The following is a 24,463-nucleotide window of genomic DNA, read 5'->3' on the forward strand; positions in this document are numbered from 1 at the left end:
TCTTCTTCTTCCCTTCTCTACAACTCATCTAAAACCAAAACCCTTTCATCTTACATCCATTTTTTTACCTTTCCCCATCAAAACCCAACCATCCATCGAACCCACATGCACATCCGTATGTGTGTCCATATGGACCAGCCTTACAGACAGTCATACGTCCGTACGGACAGCCCTATCCCCTTCTTTTTTACATCTTATTTCTCCTTACATCATCCTCTACACCCTTTTGCTAACCCTAGCATCAATCTTGAACCTAAAACCCTAATCCCCAATTTCCTAAAACCCTAAATCCCTAAGTCCCTAATCCCCAATTTCCTAAAATCCTAAATCCCTAAGTCCCTAATCCCCAATTTCCTAAAATCCTAAATCCCTAAGTCCCTAATTCCCTAATTCCCAAAATCCTCAAACCTCGATTCCTGATTCCCAAAACCCCCTTTAAAAAATCTTATTTTAAAACAAACCGATTTCCCCAAATCTTGTTTTTATAGTGCCATTGTTTCTTCATGTGAATGTTGCCCTACCTATGCTAGATTGGTTGTCCCAACTTCCAAGTGGGCCAGTCTTATGATATTTTATACTTTCATGCACCGTGTATGTGATAGCCTAGGTCCATTGAGTGGTTAATCTGAATTTTCATAACTTATGATGTGGATGTGTGCTTGATTTTACTTGTTGAACGCTTAAATTGATATGTAGTTTGATCTCACATCATTCATCTGAGGCTAGTTTCACTCATTCTACATCAATCTCTCAGGTTATCCAATCTTAAGTCAATATAAACTTTTGCACATCATTTATACCAACAATTGAATAAGGAAAGCATGCTATTAGGATGCTCCATACTTTCCAAAAGCTCAATCAATACTGGAACATATTTTATCTTCTTTTAAATGACAAATTATCATCGATCGAATAATGTATTGCCTACCGATTCCATGACACAAGACAAGGGTCAACCTTCTTCTCCGTAAAGAGTAAAGCACTTGCAGCATACCGCAACAGCCTTTGCTTGAGACCACTTTCATAAATTAAGCTACAAAAGGAAGCATAAATGAGTATTCAATGGGCATCAGACAAATATCATTTCAAATAATCTACACAATAGTCATAAACAAACCTTTCCCACATGCCATCAAATTCTCTTGAAGGAAGGATCCATTCATTAAAGCTAGAAAGAAGGTCATCTCCACTTATTTCTTCACCTGGTCCTTCTTCACTAAGCTGTATATACATGTTCCAAAGCATTTGAATTATAATACAAAATTATGCATGTTTGAAACAAAAAGAACTACATAACATCCAAATAGAACAAGCAATGCAAGCAAAGGTTAAAAGACTTGAGGATTAGACTTAAGACTGCCAACCACAGTTTCAAGGCTTTTTTATTTCCGAAAAGTTAGAATAAGAATAATATGTCTTGAAGTACAATTCATGAAAATGAGCAATAAGAGAAAAAAATCAATGAAGTTCTAGTTGCTTTCCCCTTCATTTTTTACTCTTAGAAAAACAAATAGCAGCCCCGAAATCCTTTTCACCTTCCCTTCATCATAATACTTCATTTTCTTTGTTATTGTTGAAGGATGCTTGAATTAGTAGTGAACAAAATCCAAAGATCTGGATCTACCTCAGTCAAGAGATGCAAGAATTTGAAGCTTTTTTCAATTAATACAAATTAAATAGAATTTTGAACTGCGGTAGAAGTTATTGGTGGTTTCTCTTGATACTCGGTTTTTCGTAAGGAAAAATGTATACACTATTTTCCAAACTATCACCAACGTGCCTAAAATCTCTACAAAAACTCATGTAAAGAGAACCGAATGAAAAATCTAGGCCTATGAATCACTGAGAGCCTCACAACTTAACCCTCCCTCCCTTCAAACCTTAGCCCTGCTTCCTTCCTTCCCTCTGTAGGGGGGCATCTAGAGATTCTTGGCATCAAGCAGCCTTTAGTCACAAAGATCAAAACACCCCTAAGTAAATAGCCATGACCCATAACACCCTATGTACCGTTTAATATTTAGTATTCAAACTTCCAATCTTTCAAATATCTCCTGGTTCTCAAAGAATCCTCACTCTGTAATGTAGGGAAGAGATATATGACAAGTCAGAACCATTGGATCTTCCATCAGACAAGAAAACATCGATCAAAACTTTTTTGAAATTACTCTAAGACAGTATGTTTTCTAAAACTTAGTGATGGAGAATCATCCACAATGAACCGATACAAAGGATTTGCATGCCTAATAGATGATCTAACTTATCAATCCCCATATGATACTGGAACTCCTTAAGGGTGTAGATCCCATGATGGACTGCCTATGCGGCCCACCATACCATCATCTAAATGAAGCACCCACAACATTGGGTATTAAACAGTTTACATAATAGCATCACTAGTCAGTGAGTCAAAGCACATGATCCAATAAATGGTTGTCCATTGCTTAGGGAATTATAGTATGAATACCCCATTGCAATCAAGATTCTAACAGTGATTCAGAAAGTGCAGAGTGACTTGATTGAGTCTGGTGTACACCCTGTGTACACTTTGTGAAGTAACAAATGCTTGTTCTCATGTTAGAGAAACATCGTGTCACCATTGTGGTCTTCACATAACATGAACTCCCAACATGAACCATCCTGATTCATCATGGACAATGTTACATTACTCCATAGATCCAAATAGTTTATTCTCTCTGAACCATATTCAATTGTTTATGGTTCCAAAATTCCAACTAACATTCTATAATGACAAAATTATATCAAGTAGAGGATAACTCAACTACCCAATAATAGAACTCATGCATTATAACCAATGTTGTCAAAATAGTTAACATATCACAAATCATAATATGGGTTGAATTGTATAGAATCACAAAAAGTAACATAAACGATAAGATTTTTTATGATTTTCTTAAGACATTAAAAAAATCAGAAAAATGTAAATATATCAGAAAAAAAAAAATCAGCAATCATCCATTTCCCATCAATATCCACCAAGTAATGCCACCATAACTTGATAGAGTCAGAGGATTCTTGCTCTTCCTTTACTTTTGTCATTCAAGAAATTTATATCAAAAACATACAAGAATCCTTTAATAATTTATCTTCCTTTTACCTTTCTTCATTGTAGAATTGCATTGGAGAGCGGCATTTGGTTCTATAGACCGGCGAGAAAAAGATATTTTGATTTCTAACCATCATTACCACAATACACATAGGTCGACATGATTTCAACCATGTATGAAAAAACATTCTAGATAAGTCATGCACACGCGATTAAGAAACGGGTACATAACGGCTGTTATGTAATGGTAACAGTGACCATTACACAATACAAGGCCGCAACGCCCAATTTGAAAAAATTGGCTCGTAATGGGCTGATACATTTTTTCCTTTTTTAAAAAATCCGACCGTTACAAGGCCGTAGTGGCCATTATTAGGGGTGTAACAACCATTATGGGGCCATAACGGCCGTTATGAGGGTGTAATGGCCATTATGGTTGGCATCGTAATGGCCATAAGGCTGGCTGTTGCGGCCATCATTACCATTATTGAAAACTATATCAATTTGGTGTTTTGCTCAATTAAGAAGTAAGAAATCATAAGAAAATACAAAACAACTTAACATGGAAGAGAATATCTATCATGTAATCTCTTGTAAAGAAATTCAAATCATAAAATCACAGGATTCATCTACAAAGGGATTCAAGGTGGGATTCAAATCATTTTGCTTAACTTTTAACTCAAATCATAAATAGTAGGATTTTGACAACATTAATTATATCCAATTCAATCCAATTGGTCAATAAAAAATAGCAATAACAATAACTAAATAAAGCAAAACTTTGTTTATTTAAATGTTAATAACATATGTAATTGTAAAACTCTCATAAACATTGGGTTTTCAGGGGAAAAAAACATTGACGAGGCCACCGAAGTTGTTCCTATATTGTTGATCGGTGGCAAAGTTTTATCCTTAAAACCCTTCCCACAGAAAATGTTGAGTTAGGATTATTCAATTGACAGGGGTTTTTGCTACAAAATAAAAACAGCAAGACATGGGCAAGTTTCTTCAGACTTGGGAGAGACACCGAGTCACATAAAACTGTACAAAACCCAACCAAGTCAAGTTCTTCGTATTGGGTGAGACTACCTTATTTAATCGGCTTTGCCTGAAAATGGATTACGTGGGCAAGTGACGAACCTCGACAACTCAACTCAAAGAGTTTTCTAACCTTGATACAACCAATGGAAATAATATGTGACTAAAAACATCTCGGCATAATAAGCGAAAAGAACTCTGTTCATGTGCTGATATAAACATAGAAGGCTTAAAAGTTTCAATGAAAAAAAAAACATCGAAGGTTTAAGGATGTCACATACTGATGAAAAGAGAAGTAATTATTACCACAGATTACCAAATCCATTCAAAACACCTAAATACAAGCAGTAATAGACTTCGCAGAAAAAGAAACCAATTCTAACTATTAACAGAAGCAGTTCAAAGAGCATTGAGTGCATGCAAGTAAGGATCCAAAATAGTAGAATATAAAAGTGGGTTGTGCAAATTGTAGTGATCATAGACAAAAACAACATAAAAGAAAAGACCTAGTGTGCCAATGTTGCATGTCAAAATACCTGAAATACATGCACAACAGGTTTAACTTGCCAGAACAAGAGAATTTCATGGTTCTCCACCCACTCGTCTACAAAACCAACAACCATCACAAACTATGAATACTATCTAAACACAAGCTGGCATATCAATCAGTGATTTCTAATAATCATGGATAAGTTCTTAGAATTTAGAAATTTATTGCATACACGTGTTACCTGTGTCACAAATTCGAATCCTTTTTACATTTTCCATTAAGAATGAATCGTCTATAGGCACTGGAACTGGGCCATCTATGTAGCTTAAACTTCTCTTTTCAAGCATTCTGAACATAAACAAATTCAAAGAATTCAATAGACAAAAACAAGTAATGACCTACAAGATTTAAAAAGAAAGCCAATATACAAGCTAAATTTTAGAATAGAACTATTACCCTAAATGCTCAAGAAACATGTAAAAGAGAAGGCAAAACATAATGCTGAAATGGGTGAAAAAATGGACAAAACACGAACATCTTAGCGAAGATCAAATGGAATATCCTTACAAAATCACATGGATAGCAGAAACTTTTGTCCAGTCTGCTAATACGATTTTATTTGAAAATAAAATTGCAATTTGCAATAGCATATGAAGAAAACTTCACCAAAAATGGTAAATATCATCAAACATGTTAAATGGACCGTTGTGATCACACAAGTGAACCGACTTGGTCCAACGTGTGGGCTCTTGTAACTATTGAGCTTAAATATTCATTGGAGTAGAGTTTGGGCTAATGAGTTAACTTTATGTAAAACTTAAGGAGGGCAAATTTTGTGATTCTTTTTACTTATGAAAGCCCTAATTAAAAGAGAGAGACATTTTGGGCTGATTGAGTAGCCGTCTGTCTCTTCTCTCTTTTCCTCTCTTCTTCCTTATCTCTTTTCTCTTCTTTCCATTAATCTCAAGGTTTCACATCGTATCAAAGCACATCGGAAGGTGATTCAAAGCTAGAGCCTCTTCCATTCTCAACCCTAACCTGTCAATCATATCATGGAAGATTCCTGAAGTGCTGATCCAGCTCTAAGTAAGAGGATTCTTTTTCAATTTTCACACAAACCATGATGGGTTCAGCAAATGCTTTCAAGTATGCACAGTCATCCGAAAAAAGGATTGCAGAAATTGGTCTTGGATGATCGAGGTTTGCTGATTTTCACATCCAGTTGATGTTGCCATTTTGTTTAGTGATTACTTGACATAAAAGATAGTTTTAAGTAGATCTTTTTGTTCATGACCTAATAGTGAGATTGTAATTGCTGTTTGGATTAACCTAGATGCTAAAGAGTTGGAAATTGATGTAGTTGAGTGTGGATTTGTTTAGATTAGTGTTTTTTCAATACGGCTTGCATTAAATTAGCTGGAAGCGAGCTATGGAACCTAAAGGTGTGGTTGTTGGTTCTGCATCATTGGGCAATAATCCCAACTCCTCTTTTAATGCATCAATTACATTTGTTACAATTAATGGGCAGAACTGATTGCTTTGGGCTAAATCTGTTGAAATGTTTCTTTTGCACCAAAAGAATGATCACTTCCTTACAAAAATCAAACCCAAGGAATCCAATCATAAATATAAACAACAGATGCGTGTTGGTGCTCATATTAGGTCCTGGTTGAGGAATAGTATGGAACATGGAGTTAGTTCAAACTTAATGTTTTTTAATACAGCTAAAGATGCGTGGGATACGATTAGAAGGCTGTAGTCCTCAAAATAGAATATTTTTCAGGTGTATCAATTGTACGAAAAGATTCTCTTCAAAATGGAGATAAATCTCTTCGTGAGTATTTTGCCAAGCTTACTGGTATGTGGTATGTAGGAAGAACTTTCAATCTTTCATCTCATTACTTCAGATGTGGCACTTGTGAAGAAATAGATGGAAGACATGAAAGAAGTGAAGCTCTTGTCTGGTCTACCAAAGGAGTATTAATTCATGAAGGATCATATCTTGGATGGTGTTTCAATTCCTTCAAGTGCAGAGGTTTACACTAGACTTCAAAGAGTATCCATTAGAAATTATTCCGGTAGTACTCAGGTTAATAACTCAAATAAACCAGCCCTAGTTACTTCATTTGGTTATAATGGTATCCATGGAGGTCATGGTGGACGGACAAACAGTGGACTTTCGTAGTGGCAGAGGTGGTAGAGCTTTAAGGGGAGGTAGAGGTGGTCGTGGTGGTAGAGGAGATCGTTACTACAGTTACTATGATCTGACAAATCAGTCTGTGGATTTCTGTTGAGACCTTCATGGTAAGCCTCCAAAGGCCAATCAAGAGTTCATTGTTGACGATGTTCCATCTAATGGTGGACCCTTACTTCCACTACGTCCAATGTTGGTTGTGATCAAGTTACTGTCACATTATCATGGGAAGAATATACATGGTTCCTCTCCTCTAGTGACCCTAATCCAATAATGTACCTTCCACCTCTACAGTTAGCTACTTAAGCCCATTTAGATAGAACATCTCTCTTATCATCTCATTCCTCATTGGATAATAGATTTTGGAGCTTCTAATCATATTGCTAGTAATCATAGTTCATTTTCTTCATTTGATCTTTTCATCCAACATGTTTGTTATGTTAGTTGATGGAACCTTCTACAAAATTATTGGACTTGGTACTACTCAACTTGGTGCATTTTTGTTATTATCTTCTATCTTATATGGCTCTAAATTTTCCTTCAATCTTTTATCCATGAGTAAGTTAACAAAGTCTATAAATTGCTTTGTCACCTTCTTCCCTTCTCATTGTATTTTTCAAGACCACAAGATGGTAGAACGATTGGTGGAGGACATGAGAAGAATGGTACATATTATTTAAGAGGGTATCAGTACGTGTTGTGGTGCTACCTGAGGGTCCTGCAACCTATGGCATCGTCGGGCCATCCGACTTCTGTTTCATTCTTTCCGAAATTATCAAGTTTGGATTGCAAAACATGTCGTCTAAGTAAACACCATAGAGTCCCTTTCCTTCTTAGAGTTGATGAACGAAGCACTACCCCATTGAAGTTAGTTTATTGTAATGTATAGGACTAGCTCGAGTTCCTAATTTTTAGGTTTTCAGTATTTTGTTCTTCTTATTTTGATAACTATTCTAAAATGACTATCTTTCAAAAAAAAAAAACTATTCTAAACTTGGCTATATCATATGAAAAATTGGTTAGAAGTTTTTCGTATATAAAAATAAAATAAATAGTGAAATATATATATATATATATATAGTTTGGCCAAATCTTTGCATATGTAGATCTAATAATGCATCGAAACTTATGCCTAGTGATTTTCAGTCCTATTTACAAAGGGTATTATTCATCGGACTTTTCTGGCTAGCACACCTCAGCAAAACGGGTGACTGAGTGCAAGAATAAACATCTAATTGAAATCACACATGCTTTGCTATTGGAAATAAATGTTCCACAATTTTTCCGGAGTTGTGCAGTCCTTACCACATGCTATTTGATAAACCGAATGCCTTCTTTAGTTCTTGATGAAAAATTACCCTTCTCTTTATTGTTTCCGTCATTACAACTTGTATTGTAAAGGTAACGATAGCGGCCATTACGGCCACCATTACCATTACAGAAGTTATCAGTGTTATTGTCCTTCACTTAAAAGGCATTTTGTGACAATTCTTGTAACCTTCCTTAAGAATGTCCCATTTTATGCTAAAACTGAACATGTTGCAAAAGCCACCCCTCCGGAAGCTCCATTACCTAATATGTTCCAAGCAAATTTTGTTACTAAGGCATCACCACCTCAAAAGGATTTCACGCAGATATACCAAGAAAAGGAGAAAAAACCAAGTGTTGCAGACTATTCCCTCTCACACTAGACCATCGTTTGCCACTCCGATTGAGGTTCCAGCATCTCTTGTATCTATCAATGTTGTCGATGATCTGCCTATTGTTGTACGTAAAGGTAAATGTTCGCATGCTCCACACCATATCAAATTTTGTTCTCTTTTATCACTTATCCACCAATTATCAACAAATTGCCCCTACCTTATCTTTTGTTTCTATTCTTACGTCAGTTTAAAATGCATTATTGGATGAAAACTGAAGAAGGGCGATGGATGACAAGATGAATGACATGTATTCCAATGATAAATGGGCGATAATTGATCTTCCATCTGGTAAGACACTAGTGAAGTGTAAATGGGTTTACACAATTAAGTTTCTACCCGATGGCATCATTAAACGTTACAAAGCCAAGTTAGTGGCCAAGGGATACACCCAGGTTTATGAAGTAGATTATTTATATACTTTTTTCTCAATGGTTATACTTAATTCAGTTCGAGTTGTTATTTCTATAACTACCAATCGAGATTTTCTACGTGGTGATTCGCAGGAAGAGGTGTGTATGGAACAGCCTCCCGGGTATGTTGCTCGGGGGGAGTCCTCTAAGATATGGAAGACTTGCTTGGGATATTAGAAACCTTGAAATCCCCAGCAATGGCCAATGTTAAGAGTATCGGTATTGTTACATGTATCAAAGACTGTGGATATGGTTACATGTACCGATATCACCCCGATACCCAGAAAAATATCACTAACCGAGGGAAACAATGGGAAAGCATTGGGAAAAGATGGACTTTTTAATGAAACTTTAGGAGATGTGCAAAGACACAAATTTACACATTTCGGAATCAAAATACTGCAAGAAACAAGTATACCTAATAAATTTTCATTTAACAGGAGAATAATACATGTGTTGCCAGAAAAAAACCAAGAACTATAACCAAAATGAGTTTGTATCGTTTAAATAACATACACTACAAGTAATTTATATAATAATTTTTTATTTTAAAAAAAAAAAAGGAGAGGTGGTAATCACCTAAATAACAAATTCCCCAAAAAATCCTTAAAAAGGTGAAAATTTCGACTCTTGTGAATTTCCGGGTGTCCCCCTGTTATCGGCAATAATTTATCTGGTATCACCGATATTAGGGAACATATATACTGGGCTCGAGTGAAATATCCGCATTTTTGGAAATCATCTAATATAATTGGGATTTTGGTATTGGCGAGAAGTAGCAGCAAACTAGCGGGACCCACAAGGTAGTATGATCATTGACATCTGACAAGGTGGCAGCAAACTGGTGGGACCCACATGTTCCACCGCTTCAGACACATATCTAATCCAAATTAAACAGTCCAAAACGTGGGAACTACTGTAGATAGCTCATAACCCCAAATTCCGTGGGACCCACATATGACAGTCATTTATTAATTAGTTTTATGGTATAAAGTTATGGGGAATTTCCAGCAGCCTTGATCAAGAAACCGTATATGTGGCATGCTAGAAATTAAACTGATAACAACAGATACTACTAGATCTTAGCCAAAATGCCAAGAAAGGCATACTAGAATTGACACAGACCACACTTATCATGTGGGCCCTAACATGGACGATCCATAATTCACAGTCCATCAAACAATCCTAACCATCCAATTGACAGCATAGAAAAAAAAAGGCCAGTAAAAGGCAAAAAATGAGTAATGGCCCATAAAATAGGAACAAGTACTCTGATCAGACGGTTAAGATCGTCTAAGACTCCTTAGCTAAGGAGCAAGGTAAAAACCACCTTATTTAGGGTCCAATCACACCCACTATTTTGAAAGATAACCAAAGTTTTCAGCATCCGTCATGGAGACAGAGCCTAGCACTGGACCAAATGAACCAACCAATTAGATAATTAACATTCCAGTACTCTAATTTCCCTCCATTGTACTTGTCACGATCAAGAACTCAAAGATTTTCTTCTTTTTCTTCTGCATTTCCAGAAAAGAAACAATGGAATCACATCGAAGTAACAAAACAGAGGACAATGCCATACGAGAGAGAGAGAGAGAGGAACCTTTCGACAGCTTCACGAACGTCCGCAATCCGAGCTGTGCTCGAGGAATACATGCAAACTTCAACTACAAGCACACGTCCAAAGGAAGGGTTACAAGGAGATAAAATAGGAAATGAGAGAGTGGGTACATGCAAACTTCAACTACAAGCACACGTCCAAAGAGAAGACAACATTACCAGAAACGAGGACCTTATCGTCGGCAGCAGAGGCGGAGAGCAGTGGAGGGACGGACTGAGATGTGATGTTTTTGGCCTCATCTGGATCGGACGGACAGTTTTGCGCAGAAACCTCCATTGGAGTTCCACTCATCCTTTCCTCTTCTCTTCTTCTCTCAAGAGAAGGAAGGGGCAGGAGAGCTGGATTAGGGTTTAATTGACAGGGGCGAGAGGGAAAGGTGCGGATTTTGAAAATAAGCGGGAGAGAGAGGCACCAGAAGAGGGGATTTACTTTATACTCTGGCAGCGCAGGACTCTTCATAAGCAGGCGCTAAGAAATTTTACACGTGTCGCATATTAACAAAAATTAGCCCGTCTGGATTGTGGAACCTACTGTCGGAAAGCTAAATTTCTGAAATCAGTTTTTTTTTTTTTTTTTTTTAACAATCCAAACCTCGAATTTGTAGACGCTTGTTTGCTTAAATAAGATATTGGATACCATCATTTTTAAGGGTTCGATAAATGTTCCTAGATCTAATGGTTAGATGGTAAGCTAAGATCTCTTTTTTTGTTAGCGTTTTATCTAAACTGCTGCGCAAAATTTTAACGGTTTAACTTGAACTAGTTGTATACAAATCGTCCAGACCGCGGTGCTCTATTGATCTGACTCAGGAATCGTGATATGGACTCGCCGGTATAATTTTTATACTTCAGTTGCCACTGGTCAGTAATCTTAAAATTTACTGTTTAATGTACACTGGATTAGGGAATTAAAACTCTCTAACTTAAATGGCTCTTACCGCTGGTCAACATTTATCAATCTTGGATAAAAGCCCCGGTGACAAATAAGTAATGAATTAGGCATCATTCTCTAGAAGGCCTTGTTGACATTAAAAAAATATATATAGATTAGGCATCATTCCCTCCCGTACAAATTTCGATTTCTACTTGGTACAATTTAGATATTTTTTGAGAGTTTATGTTGTCATATGTCTTCAGCATGTTTGTAATTGGATCAGTAGATGGCATCAAGAGACTACTCAATCCCATCTTGCAATTGCGGATCTCATCAACAGCCCAATCGATCCCATCAATAAACTCCTGTTTTTTTGGCTTTTGCTGGTTTGATAGTTTTTGTATTAAATCGATCTGATCGAAAATGATTATGATCCCATTGATAGGTTGTCAAGAGCAATCGATCTAATCAAAGCTCCTATCGACCAACTTGTACGGTTTTGCGTAATTGCGATTTTTGTTTCCTAATTTGGTTGTAATGCTTTTTAAAGATTTGTAATCAGAAATTAAGGTATTGAAAACATGTTTAGGACTTTTGTAAGCAAAGGAAGATCAAAGCTAGGATTTTGTATGGTTTTTAAAGTTAATTCTCAAATCAATAAGTTCTTCCATCTCTTATAACATTAATTATCATAATATCGTCACTTTGTGCCATGCTTCTTTTTTTTTCCGCGAGGGTTTTTCAACATAAAACTTTGTATTCTCTGTATGCTTGGTTTATTTCATCTCTTATTGCTTGGTTCTAACTCAGGGTCACTTTTGCGTGTCCTCCCAATAAGTGATATTAGAGCGAACGTTGAGGTTTTGATTTTTTTGAATTTGAAAATATGTCTTCTAAGAGATTTGATATTAAGTATGAAACGGAAAAATTCATTAAGAGAAATAACTTTGAACCATGGAAGGTTAAGATGATATGCCTCATAGTTCAACAAGGATTGCAATACGCTCTCCTCAGCAAGATGAAACATCCTGCATCTATGATGGATGAAGAGTGTGATGAACTAAACAAAAGGCTAAAACCTCGATACAATTGTATCTAGTGAACAATGTCCTATATAATGTCCCAGATCAAAAGACTATTGCAGGGGTATAGACGAAATTGGATAGTTTGCACATAAAAAAAAATCATTGGGTAGTCATCAATATCTTAAAAAATAATTCCATAATCTTAAAATAACACGTGTCTAACCTTAATGAATACGAGAGCACTTTTCAGCGAATAGCTATATAACCTGATGAATGCAGTGGTTAAGATTGAAATGGAAGAGCAAGCCTTAATTCTTTTGAATTCGCTTCCATAATCTTTTGAGAATCTGTTAGACATGTTGATCCACGGTAGGGATACCATCGATGATAAGACTGTCATCTCAACCTTTCATGAGAAGTAGTTAAGAAAGAAGGACAATGATGAAGATACCTCTACGGATGTGTTGGTTGTCAGGGGAATGAATACTAAAAGGGAGAAGGGCAATTATCGGTTACGATCCAAATCGAAAGGAAATGGCAAGATGATGTCCGAAAATATGGAATGATAAGGCATTTGAAGAAGGACTATAGGAACCATAAGGCTCAAAAGAGAGAAAAATCAGAAAATGCACCAAAGAATCTAACAGAACGCAATCATGCGAGGAGGTGGATAGTGGTGATGTCTTGACCGCATCCATATCCAATTACCTTAGTAACGACTGGATTTTGGATTTGAGGGTCTCATTCCACATGGGTTCTAATAGGGATTAATTCACCACATACAGCGAGTACAACAATGGATAAGTTTTTATAGGCAATGACATTACCTGTACGGTTGTTGGAATTAGTTCAGTGCACATCATAATGTTCCATGGGGTGGAGCATATTTGACAGATGTTCGACGTATTTCGGACCTCATGGAGAATTTGATATCTCTGGGAGCTCATGGGCACTTCGTTGTAAGTTCACTGATTATGATAGGATCCTTAATAAAGTTTCGAAAGTGGAACTTACTGTGATGAACGCACAACAAAGCAGTAATCTATACAAGTTGATAGAAAATACTAAGATGGGTGGAGCTGCGGCATTTGTAGTGGAATCCACGTCGGCATGATTGTGGCATGTGCACTTAGGCCACATGAGTGACCGTCGCATGAAGGTACTTTCTGATCATTACTTTATTCTTATTTTTAAAAGTATTAAACTTAGTATATACAAGCATTGTATATATAGTAAACAGTCAATGCTAACATTTAAAATTGGAAAGCATGTTCGTAAATATGCACTTGAGTATATGCATTCAGATGTATATGGCTCGTTTCTTGTTATTTTTGTTGGGAGGCCATCGTATTTTGTCTCATTCATCAATGACTACTTTAGGAAAGTATGGGCTTATTTCGTTGAAAATAAATCTAATGTTTTCACCACATTAAAAAGTATGAAAGACAATGGTTGAAGGACAGACATGACAGAAATTAAACATATTAAGTAATAATAATAAATGTAAATTCACTTCAAAGGAATTCAATCAAATTTACAAAGATGAAGGGATTGTGAGGCACAATACAATAAGGCACTCCATTGAGTTTAATGGAGTGGCAGAGCGGATGAATCGGACTCTGTAAGTGCTTATACTTAAAACACACTTAGGATTGTTAAATTTTGTAGTCCCGGATGGATCATAAGCACTCATTAAGATGTTTTTCGACAACTCATGAAGATTTCATAAAGACTGGATCAACATCTCAGGGAAGACTCAACATCTCAAGTTTTAAAGGTTATGCATGGCTCAATAACTGAAGCACTCTATATGTGTCAATCATTAGGTGGTATAACCTTAGAATGACCCCAGGTTAGATGTATTTCACTTGGTGACATGATAATATAATACTAAGTAAAATATACTGAAGTTAGGCCAGCCCGACTTCAAGTTCGACCAACTTAACTACCTTCAGCCAACCGAACATTATTCGGACAATTATACAACAAGATATGGTTTTCCATGTCAAGTTCGACCAGCCCGAGTGTGTTCGGTCAAGTTCCAGTAATGTTAAAGTTTCGGATCTTAGGGAGATTCGGCTATCGAACCCCGTGTTCAGCCAGCAAAATTTTGGCTCAGGCCAGCTGAATTTTTAAAAGATCTTATACCATGAAATTCAAGTGTCGCTGGAACATAATCGTTGGAATTTGGCCAGCCGCACCAAAAATCAGGCCAACCGAATTTCCAAGTCCCTTGGCTATAAATAGAGGCCTTCTTTCATTCATCTTAAGAACGAAAAATTGTGAGCAATATCATCAAGCATAGAGAGAAAGTCAGGGCCTCCTTAAGTTATTTGTGCGAGTATTCTGATATTTATTTTACCTTATTCTATTATTCTTCTTGAGTTTGTTTTAATCATTTTTAATAAAGTAATCCATACTCTACTTGAGAATTAGATATTTGAATTTGCAGTATTAGAGCTGTTGTTTATCACTTTGAAAATAAATTAGATCCCTATATTCTTTTTGGTTTGAACACATATACGGCTTCATCAGTCTCCCAAGAAAGAAGATCGCTGCAATCAATTTACAGTTATGTCTTCGACTCGACATTTAAATATAAATACCATAATTTCATTTTGCTTCATCTAGGTTTTTCTTAGATAGCCCGAAAATCTTAGTAGATTGTTTTATGGTGAGCCCGTGAAAACCACAAATTGGGTTTTGATGTGATAGCCAGTGAAAATCACAAGAACTGTATCAGGTTGTTAAAGTGATCCTGTGAAAACCTTGAAATAGTGAAAACCAAAATTACAAGGGTAGTAATTTTGGAAGTGGAGTAGGTGTGAGGTTAAGCACCGAACCACTATAACTCCTTGTGCATTGGTAGTGATTGATCATTTCTTTATTGCTTGCATTGTATTGATTTTCTGTCGATAAGTTTGATAAATTGATTTCAAAGACGTCGTGAAATAAAGTTGTCTTGCTTAAATCTTTTAGGTGAAGGTTGTCCTACGAACTATTTATAATCAAGATTTCAATACTCCAAGCAATTGAAAGTATTTGTTTTATTATTCCGCATTATATCGAAATATTTTGTATTGTCCTATTCACCCCTCTCTAGGACATCTATAGCTCATCCTTTCAGAATCTCTTAGAGAGATCCTAAAGCATGTTGAGTAATGTTGGATTGGACAATAAGATAGGAAATGAGGCCATTAATATAACTAGTTATCTTGTGAATCGGTCCCCATTTATATTGATAGACTGTAAGATTCCCGAAGAAGTGTGCAGCGGCCATGAGGTAGATTACTCACAGTTGTGTATATTTCGTTATGATGCCTACTCTCATGTACTATAAGCTGAGAGAGGAAGTGTATTTTTGTGGGCTATGGTGTGTGAGAGGGTACAAGTTGTACGACCGGGTCACATGGAAGATTATAATTAGTCGAGATGTCAGGTTTGATGAAGATTCCTTATTCTACAAGGATGAACGTAAGGAACTGAAAAAATCAACGGTCATTGATGTCGGTATCGAAAAGTTGATACATTTGTAGAGGTTGAGTTATATATAGAGGTACAAGTGCAAGTGTAGCAACTACCTCTCATAAGAAATCGGCCATGAGATTACAGAATGCCGATTAGATACGAGGATGACTTGAATGTTGTATTTTCCCTTATTACGGATGAGGGTGATCTATCTACCTTCTAAGAAACATTAGATGGTTTTGATACTTAGAAGTGGATAACAGTCATGCATAACAAGATGAATTCCTTACATAAGAATGAGACATGGAAGCTGGTGCAGGTTTTAGTGGGGCGTAAAGTGATCAGCTGTAAATGGATTTACAAGAAGAAGCATGATAGATATAACGCAAGATTGGTCGCAAAAGGATATGCGCAAAAGGAGGGTGTCGACTTCAGTGAAATTTTTGTGCATGTAATCAAGCAAGTGTTTATCAAATTTATATTGGTCTTAGTTGCCCAAAATAACCTGTAATTAGAATAAATGGATGAGAAAGACTGCTTTCCTATACAGGGAGTTGGAGGAGCATATTTACACGAAGCTATCAAAAGGGTTCGAAGTGAAATGAGTAAAAAATAAAATTTATAAGTTAATGATGTCGTTGAATAGCCTGAAACAATCACCTAACCAATGTTACAAAGGGTTTTGGTACTTTTATGTTGAGTCATCAAGTTACTAGAAGTGAATATGATCATTGTGTTTATTACAAGACATTGAGTGATGAACAGTTCATTGTACTATTACTGTACGTAGTAGATATGCTTATCATCAGCTATAACATGCATGAAATTAATACGTTACAGACTCAGTTGTCAGGGACATTCGAAATGAAAGATTCGGGGGTTGCAAAGAAGATTCTCAGTATAAATATTCACATAGACATAAAGAGGAGTAGGTTAGGGTTGTCACAGACAGAAAATCTTGAGAATGTATTGATTAAGTTTGGTATGGACAAAGCGAACCGGTTAACACACCCCTTGTTGATCACTTTAGTCTTTCTTTTGAACAATATCCAACTACATATAAAGAAAAGCAAGTGATGTCTCATGTGCCCTATTCGAGCGCTATTGGTAGTTTGATGTATGCTATGGTCTCTACAAGATCTAATATTTCACATTCAGTGGGTGTTGTGAGCAGATACATGGCTAACCTCGGCAAACAACACTGACAGGTAGTGAAATAGTTACTTTGATATATTCGAAGTACAATAGACTACATCTTAACGTTTGAAAAGTCTGATGACAAGTTGGTAGGATATGTGAATGCTAATTATGCTGGTAATGTGAATAATAGGAGATCGACTTTCGGCTACTTATTTGTACTAGCGGGTGGAACAATTAGTTGGATGTTGAAGCTTCAGTCTGTGGTGGCTCTTTTCACAACCGAAGTGGAGTATATGGTGGTGATAGAAGCATTCAAAGAAGGTGTTTGGTTGAGATGGATGATAAATCAGCTTAGGCTTTAGTGCAAATAAATTATGACAACAAAAACGTAATTAATTTGGTAAAGAGTTTGATTTACTATTCTCATACTAAACATATTGATGTTTGTCATCATTTTATCCGATATGTGCTTGAGGAAAGAAGAACGACTCTCAAGAAGATCCACACAAGCGTGAATCCGATCAATATGCTTACGAAAGTGGTTCCTATAGAGAAGTTTAAGTTTTGTGCGACTTCTCTCGGTTTGGTGAAGGATTGACATAGACGGAGTGTGTATGAGAAGATGCAACTAGAGCTAGGCATAAACCGACCTGATTCGGCAGATTTGACTCGATTCGAACCGAACCAAAGGCCTGGATCGATGTGGTTCGAGTAGGATCAATTAGATCTGATTGTTTATCGGATTGAGTTCGGATCGTGGTCAATCCAGACGATCCGAATCGAATGGATTCGATCCTATCTGATCCGGATATATTATTAAGTGTGTGTATATATATATATATAGTTTTTTATTTTATTTCTTTTACTTTTTACCCTACCCAGCAGCACCCACACCCGAACGACCGAACCCTAAATCCCTCAAATCCCTCCCTCAATCCCCAAAATCTCCAAAATCTCTCCCTCAAATATCTCCCTCTTTCTTTCTCTGCCCGAACTAGCAACCATCTCGATCCGGCCACTCCACTCAGCATCCCAGCCTACTCATCAGTCATCATCACCATTCATCGCTAAAATTGCTCCCTCTTTCATCTGTCTCTACCCGAACGAGCGTCGCACCCAGCCATCTTGATCCGGCCCACTCATCATCACCTTCATCATCTCCATTCATCAAGTAGGTACGTAGGTTTCTCATATATATATATATATAAATTTTAGCCTGTATTTTGGATTATTTTGGAGCAATGGCCCACCATTTTTATTTAAAAATTTTCAAAAAGTAAAAAATAAAATCAGGACGGATTCGAACCGTACCCAATTCGATCCGACTCGGTTTCCCTGATTGAGTCGGACTCGGATCGGATCAGGCCAGCAGTGGTCTGGATCGAATCGAGTCAGATAACTTGGACTTGGTCTCGGATCGGATCGAGTTCGGGTCAGGCCATGTAAATTTCGGACCGAGTTGAGTTTGACCCAATCTGATCCAACTCGACTCGATGCCCAGCTCTAGATGCAATGATGATGCAGTTATGATGGAGGCAACTAGAGATGGAGATTAGAGTTGTGGTTCGTGATAATTGAAGACACAGTGGAGATTATTGTTAGATGTCTTCAATCTGTCTGTAGCTGGGTCTATTGATGGCATTAATAAACCACTCGATCCCACGAGTAACTGTCAATCTCATCGACAGTCCACTCGACCCCATCAATAAACTCCCATTTTTTTGCTTTTACTCGCTGGACAATTTTTCAGGTCAAATCGATCTGATTGAAGATGGCTTCAATATCATCAATGGGTCGTTGACAGCGCTTAATCCAACCCATCAACCTACTTATGCAATTTTGCAGAATTGCAGTTTTTTTTTTTCTTAATTCAGTTTTAACTATATTTTAGAGTTTGTAATTAGGGTTTAGGGTATTCAGAACGTGTTTAGGGCTTTTATGAGCAAAGGGAGATCAAAGCTAGGTTTTTGTATGGTATTTGGGGTTAATTCTCAGATTGGTAAGTTCTTTCATGTCTTGTAATATTGGTTATCATAGTGGATTCATTGTTGGTTGGCGCCGTGGTTTTTTCTCACGAGGGTTTTTCCATATAAAACCTTGTGCTCTTTGTGTGCTTGGTTTATTTAATCTTTTATTATTTTATTCTAACTCGGGGTTGCGTCTACCCGTCCCCCCAGTAGTTTAAGCCCTAGACAATTATTTCTCGATCTAGTGAAGTTGAGAACATCGATTGCTTAATTACGGTCACAACTTATAAGATGAAGTGCTTAACATCAATCATGATCAATGCATCAAATATAACTCAAATGTAAAAGAATAAACTCAGAGTTTGTTTTCATTTTTTGATGTGTAGGGATTAGATTACATGGAAAGGCACAGAAGATGCATATGAGAAGATCAATAAATGGAAGGAAAAGTATTCAAGAAGTGGATGTATAAGACAAAATTCTGTGGCGACAATAAAGTAAATGCAGTAAAATAAGTTAGCAATGGACTACACAGGATGGCAGTGCCCTTAAGGAGTATGAGATAGAAAGGAAGAGATCTAGTACTCTTTGTAGAACCAACCGTCGGATATCTTAAATTCTAACTCTACTCCATAATATCTAGACCATTGAAATGCTTCAATCAGTGTGATGTTAGGTTTGGATGGCTTGGATTGCTAGGAAGCTAAGGTTGGATCCACCCCCCTCCCTTTAGAAAAAAAACCCTTCACAAAATAACCCCCTTCCTCCTCCCTTTCAAATAGGAGAAGGGTTTCTTTTATAGAGGTGTTGGGCATTAATTAGACTACCATCAATGTAAGGAAGTCTATCCATCCTTCGTATGTGATCAAGTGGTCCTGGAGAGGTCCATGGTCAATTTAGATGGGCTGGAGGGGTTTTTTGTCTCGAGTTTTAGGGTTCTAAGATTAGGGTTTTCATTCTTTGCTTTGGTTTCAAGTTCTACAGTTATAAATTTGAGCTTTAAGGTTTTTGGGTTATATGATTCTAGGTTTTCAAGTTCTATAATTATAGGTTTCGGGTTCCCAGTTTTTTCGAGCTTTAGGGACTCCAAGTTTTTTCGGTTATGGGTTTTGAGTCATGGCTTTGGTTTGTGATCTCAATCTTTTGCAGTTGGTCACCTCCTTTTTGAGTGGGGTGTCTATAGATTCTCTTCTTTGGTATAGGTTGTAAGCAACCGAAAGCCAAAGCCCTAAATGCCCCACCATTCTAGAGGAGCATAGAAGTGATCAGATCTATTTTGACCCAAGTGTCTTTATTAGTGAAATGTTTCACAAAAGGATAACTCGAGTGTACTCGAGCATGACGACATTGTGGTGATAGCCCTCGTGCTTGACGACCTTATAGGGATCCAACCACGACCCTAAAATCATGATCGATATTTGATTTAAGAATATATGCGAATCTAAATATTCGGCAAGGTAATTGCCAGTGCACTTTACTATCTTTTGGTGATCCGATTATTGCCCTTGGGTTGAGAAAAGTGATGTCATTTACTACTCGGTTGCCCTATAATTGCCTGTGGGTCTAGTCATTGAAATGGGTAGTTGCCTTATGCTTTATGGCCTTATGGTCATCCAACCGCTGCACTACAATTGTTAGGCCTGACAAGTATCCCTGGCTAGGTACACCTAAGTTATCGTTTGCCATCTAAACTTTTGATCTCAACACTTAGGTTACAACGGAATTTTTCACTAATGATGTGCGGTTGCCCTGGATAGAAAGCAGTTCAAGTATAGCTTATGTTGATGCAGAAATCTGGTTAACCCTTCTTAGACCTTCGAGTACCTGCACACGGGGAATACAAAGGAGACCTTGGCTGCAGCAGGGGACCTTCCGATGCCTAAGTCAGACATGGAATCCGGGTCCAGTAGAGTGTTGAGGGTCAAATATTGCATATTATCCCCCAATTATATCTTGGTTTTACGAACATGGTACTACTTAATGTCCTATTTTACTCATGTTTGTGTTGCAAGGTGAATTTAAGAGCTTGGATTGGAAAATGTGCTAAAAACATGGACTTAATGCTTAAGAATCACCAAAGCCAATGATGGATCTTTGGAGGCCAAGATTGAAGAATTTACATACCAAAGATCCAAGGAAACCAAGTGATGAAGGAAGAGAATCGAAGATTTAAAGTGAAGAAAAGAAATCTTGAAATTGTCCTGAAAACAAACATATTCATGAATTTTTTCCCTGAAAAAACATATTCTGAAACTCTGGATTTTTTTAAAAAATTACGCAGAGTGAAGTCTATTTTGGGAAACTACACAGAGTGAAATCTATTTTAGCAAACTACGTAAATTTGAGGCGGTTTCTAGAGTTTTCCAAATAGGTGCGAAAGTTGGAGTTTCACAACTATAAATAAGACTCCCTAGGATGCTCCAAGGCATCTTCTAGGGTTTGCTGAGTGGAGCAAAATGGTGGAGAAGCCGTTGTCAAGAGTTTTTCCTCTTCTTCCTTAGTTGCTTTCATGTTTTATTTAAGAGACTTTGGTTTAATCATGTTTATGGTTGGCTAAACATCTTAGCTAGGGCTAAGGGGTGAAGCTTGTACATGATGGGATGTTTCTATTGCTTTGATTTATGTTTATGTTGAACTTATTTTGATTATAGTCTGATTTTTAAGGAACACTTTTAGTTTTTAATGGTTTATTGTGACTCAAATTACATTAAATTTGCAATAGTTTTAAGTATCTTCTTTTCATACTTTGAGCTTATGAAATTAGAAAATTTTGTTGTTCACCATCGTCTCTTGGGCATGGTTAGATGATCTTCTAATATTCATAATTCTTCTATGTTTGTGGAATTGGTATATCCTGTTGTTGCCGTTGTCTCTAGGGCATGGCTAAGTGATGGAATCACTTCCAATCCTTACAACTCTCATCCATTGAGAATTAGGTCAATGGAAGTTCAGATTTGGTTTTATTGCTATATCTTCCAACTGAATATGACAGGACTCCGATTTCAGTTGTGTCCTTGAATCAAACATAGTATCACTCTGATTGCTACAAGTGGATCCTTGGAAACCCTAGTTCCAACATTTGAATTATTAAGTTTCTAATTAAATCTCTCACAATTATTTCCTTTTATTTTAGATTTAGATTCGCATTTTTTTTCTAGTTCTACTTCTAGTTGCTTTCAGAATACTTACGAGATTAGTTCTTGCGGATTCAACATCGGTCTCACCGAGATTATTACTACATCGCGATCCTGCACTTGGCCTTGTGAACATAGAGTGTAGGTTTTTTGTGCATAGAGTTGTGTATACCTTTTACCATTAGAGATACTTTTATTTATAGTTGAAAGGGGGGCGGTGGCGTAGAGGGCAACCCCCCTACTTAGTATGTGCGTATCGTCAAGGGAATCATATCTCGAACGTGTTGCGATCATCTTCCGAGATCTTCGGCTAGGATCTCGGATAGATTCGTATTGCAGTTATCTCCTGAGATACTCGGCCGAGATCTTGGGTAGGTCTCTTGAGTAAGACCTAAATAGTTGGAACCAGTAGAAACACGTGGTAAGAGGTCGAGGTCGAGCATCCGAGGCAACCTACGTAGTCAACCCGAGGAGTAATATTTCAACCTATCGAGCTTTCCCTTGGCATTGAGCATATTACCAACTTACTGACTTGGCCTTGGGAGTCATGTCCAAGCACTGAGATCGAGCTTCTTTCCTTAGTAGAATATAGACGAAATCAAGGATGACCATCCTTTTCATCTTACCATATACGGCATGGTTTCCCTGAGTGTAGTGGCTCAGAGTCTTGCCTTTTGCAGGGTCGTACCTCGAGGACCCTACCAAGAGACGTTTCGAGTAGTAACTCGAAAATGGATGGGACCGTGGAAGGGCTCATCATCTGATGGCAGTGGAGATACTTCATCTTCTGATGGTTGAACTCAATGAGTAGGTCGTTTCCCCATTAGTGAATTATTGCTTTTTGGCCTTTGAGGAGCTCCTTGGTCGCTACTGGCGCTGACTAATCACAGGATGAGCACGGATGTTTGAGCTAAACCCTTCTCCTTAGCCAGTCCATTTTTACCCATAACAGCTTATATTACCTCATTTACAATGATGTGATCGGACTAATAATAAGAGTTTAGGCTGACCACTTTGATATTACACATGAATCCGGTAAACTTAAAGATTTGGAAAAGCAAATCCAAGTTTATTATTGCACCGGTGTCCACCTGAAAGCATGCAAGACTTCTTAGTTTCTCGAACATTTGGCGCATATTCTTTTTTAAAATTTTGAAAAGCTTTATTAGACGGAGGCTCCACCTAAGAAAGCGCTCATTGAGGATTATTTATTTTTCGAAATACTATCTTAGTGTAAGATCTTTGAAAAGAAACACTTCGATTTTTGTGGTTTTTTAAGGCCTCTTGGTTTGAAGGAGCTCTTCAAGATGCAAATCGGCATTCTTAGGAGGTTTTATTTAACCTCATCTTTTGTCAATTTTGAGTGATCTTACCTTTCAATTTCGCATTTGTGATCACGTAAAAGTTTGTTTATTCAAACGGTGGTGTGACGAGCCACCAACAATTGGCTTGGACACGATGAGATGAGTATGCACATTAGTTGTTGGACTTAATGTACCTTTGGGAATTTCTTACTGGGATTTTTTTTGGAAATGCAATCCTATCGTAAGATATGAAAAAAAAAAAATTACTTTAATTTTTGTGGTTTTTCAGAGCCTCTGGTTCGAAGGAGCAACAGAGCTCTCCAGGATGTGGATCATCTTTTTTCGGGAGGTTTTATTTATGCTCATCTTTTTGTCAAATTTAAGTAATATTACTTGTCATTTCGCAACTGTGATCGCATTGAGGGCTTGTTTATTCAAGTAGCAGTGTGACGGGCCACCAACGATCATCTCGGATGCAACAAGATGCACTTGCACATTAATTGTTGGAGTTGGTGTGCTAGAAACCCAATGTGTACTCCTATCCATTGGCCACATGGGTGTGATGGGGTCAATCTAAACAATTGATCTTAATGACCATGGGTGCTCTTGGACATATGTTATATGCCTTGGCTAAATCTAATATTATATTAATCTTATAGTTTATGGGTTGCGTGAGGAGTACGTGGTGCATCCTCTAGTGCTAAGAAACTTGAGATTAAACATAATAGTTATTGACAGGAGAGATTGAACACAATAGTTAGTTAGCCGAAAACACCCTTACAACCTTTAGGGATAGGAGTGATGAAAACTCAAGGGGATGGTGCTAGTGGGAATTCAATTCCCGTTGGCCATCACAAGCAATCAAAGCCTAACACGCGGCACCCTGGGCCGTTGTGCGATAAAAACACCTAAAAAATGAATTTTGTATGTTAGTGGAATCCGATTTCACCAATGCCCGAAGTCAGTTACATCGAGCACACAATAATTAAAGAAGGCCTTGCGATTCGTGATCAACCACGTAGGCAGCCGGTG

At 37.3% G+C, this 24,463-nt stretch overlaps 1 protein-coding gene across 1 annotated transcript in view; it reads right to left on the reverse strand.

Moving 5' to 3' along the window:
* Positions 1–11,156, reverse strand: part of LOC131239842 (pachytene checkpoint protein 2 homolog) — an 86,343-nt gene extending 75,187 nt beyond the window's left edge. Inside the window, exons 1-6 of the mRNA XM_058237726.1 lie at positions 10,679–11,156; positions 10,503–10,566; positions 4,834–4,940; positions 4,639–4,706; positions 1,118–1,221; positions 929–1,033 (exon numbers count right to left, since the gene is read on the reverse strand). Of these exons, the coding sequence (XP_058093709.1) occupies positions 929–1,033; positions 1,118–1,221; positions 4,639–4,706; positions 4,834–4,940; positions 10,503–10,566; positions 10,679–10,979 (749 nt within the window). The 5' untranslated portion in view covers positions 10,980–11,156. The remainder of the gene's footprint in view (positions 1–928; positions 1,034–1,117; positions 1,222–4,638; positions 4,707–4,833; positions 4,941–10,502; positions 10,567–10,678) is intronic.
* Between the last annotated feature and the right edge of the window lie 13,307 nt (positions 11,157–24,463).

Source organism: Magnolia sinica, chromosome 3 (assembly GCF_029962835.1).
Source record: "Magnolia sinica isolate HGM2019 chromosome 3, MsV1, whole genome shotgun sequence".
Taxonomy (NCBI): Eukaryota; Viridiplantae; Streptophyta; class Magnoliopsida; order Magnoliales; family Magnoliaceae; genus Magnolia; species Magnolia sinica.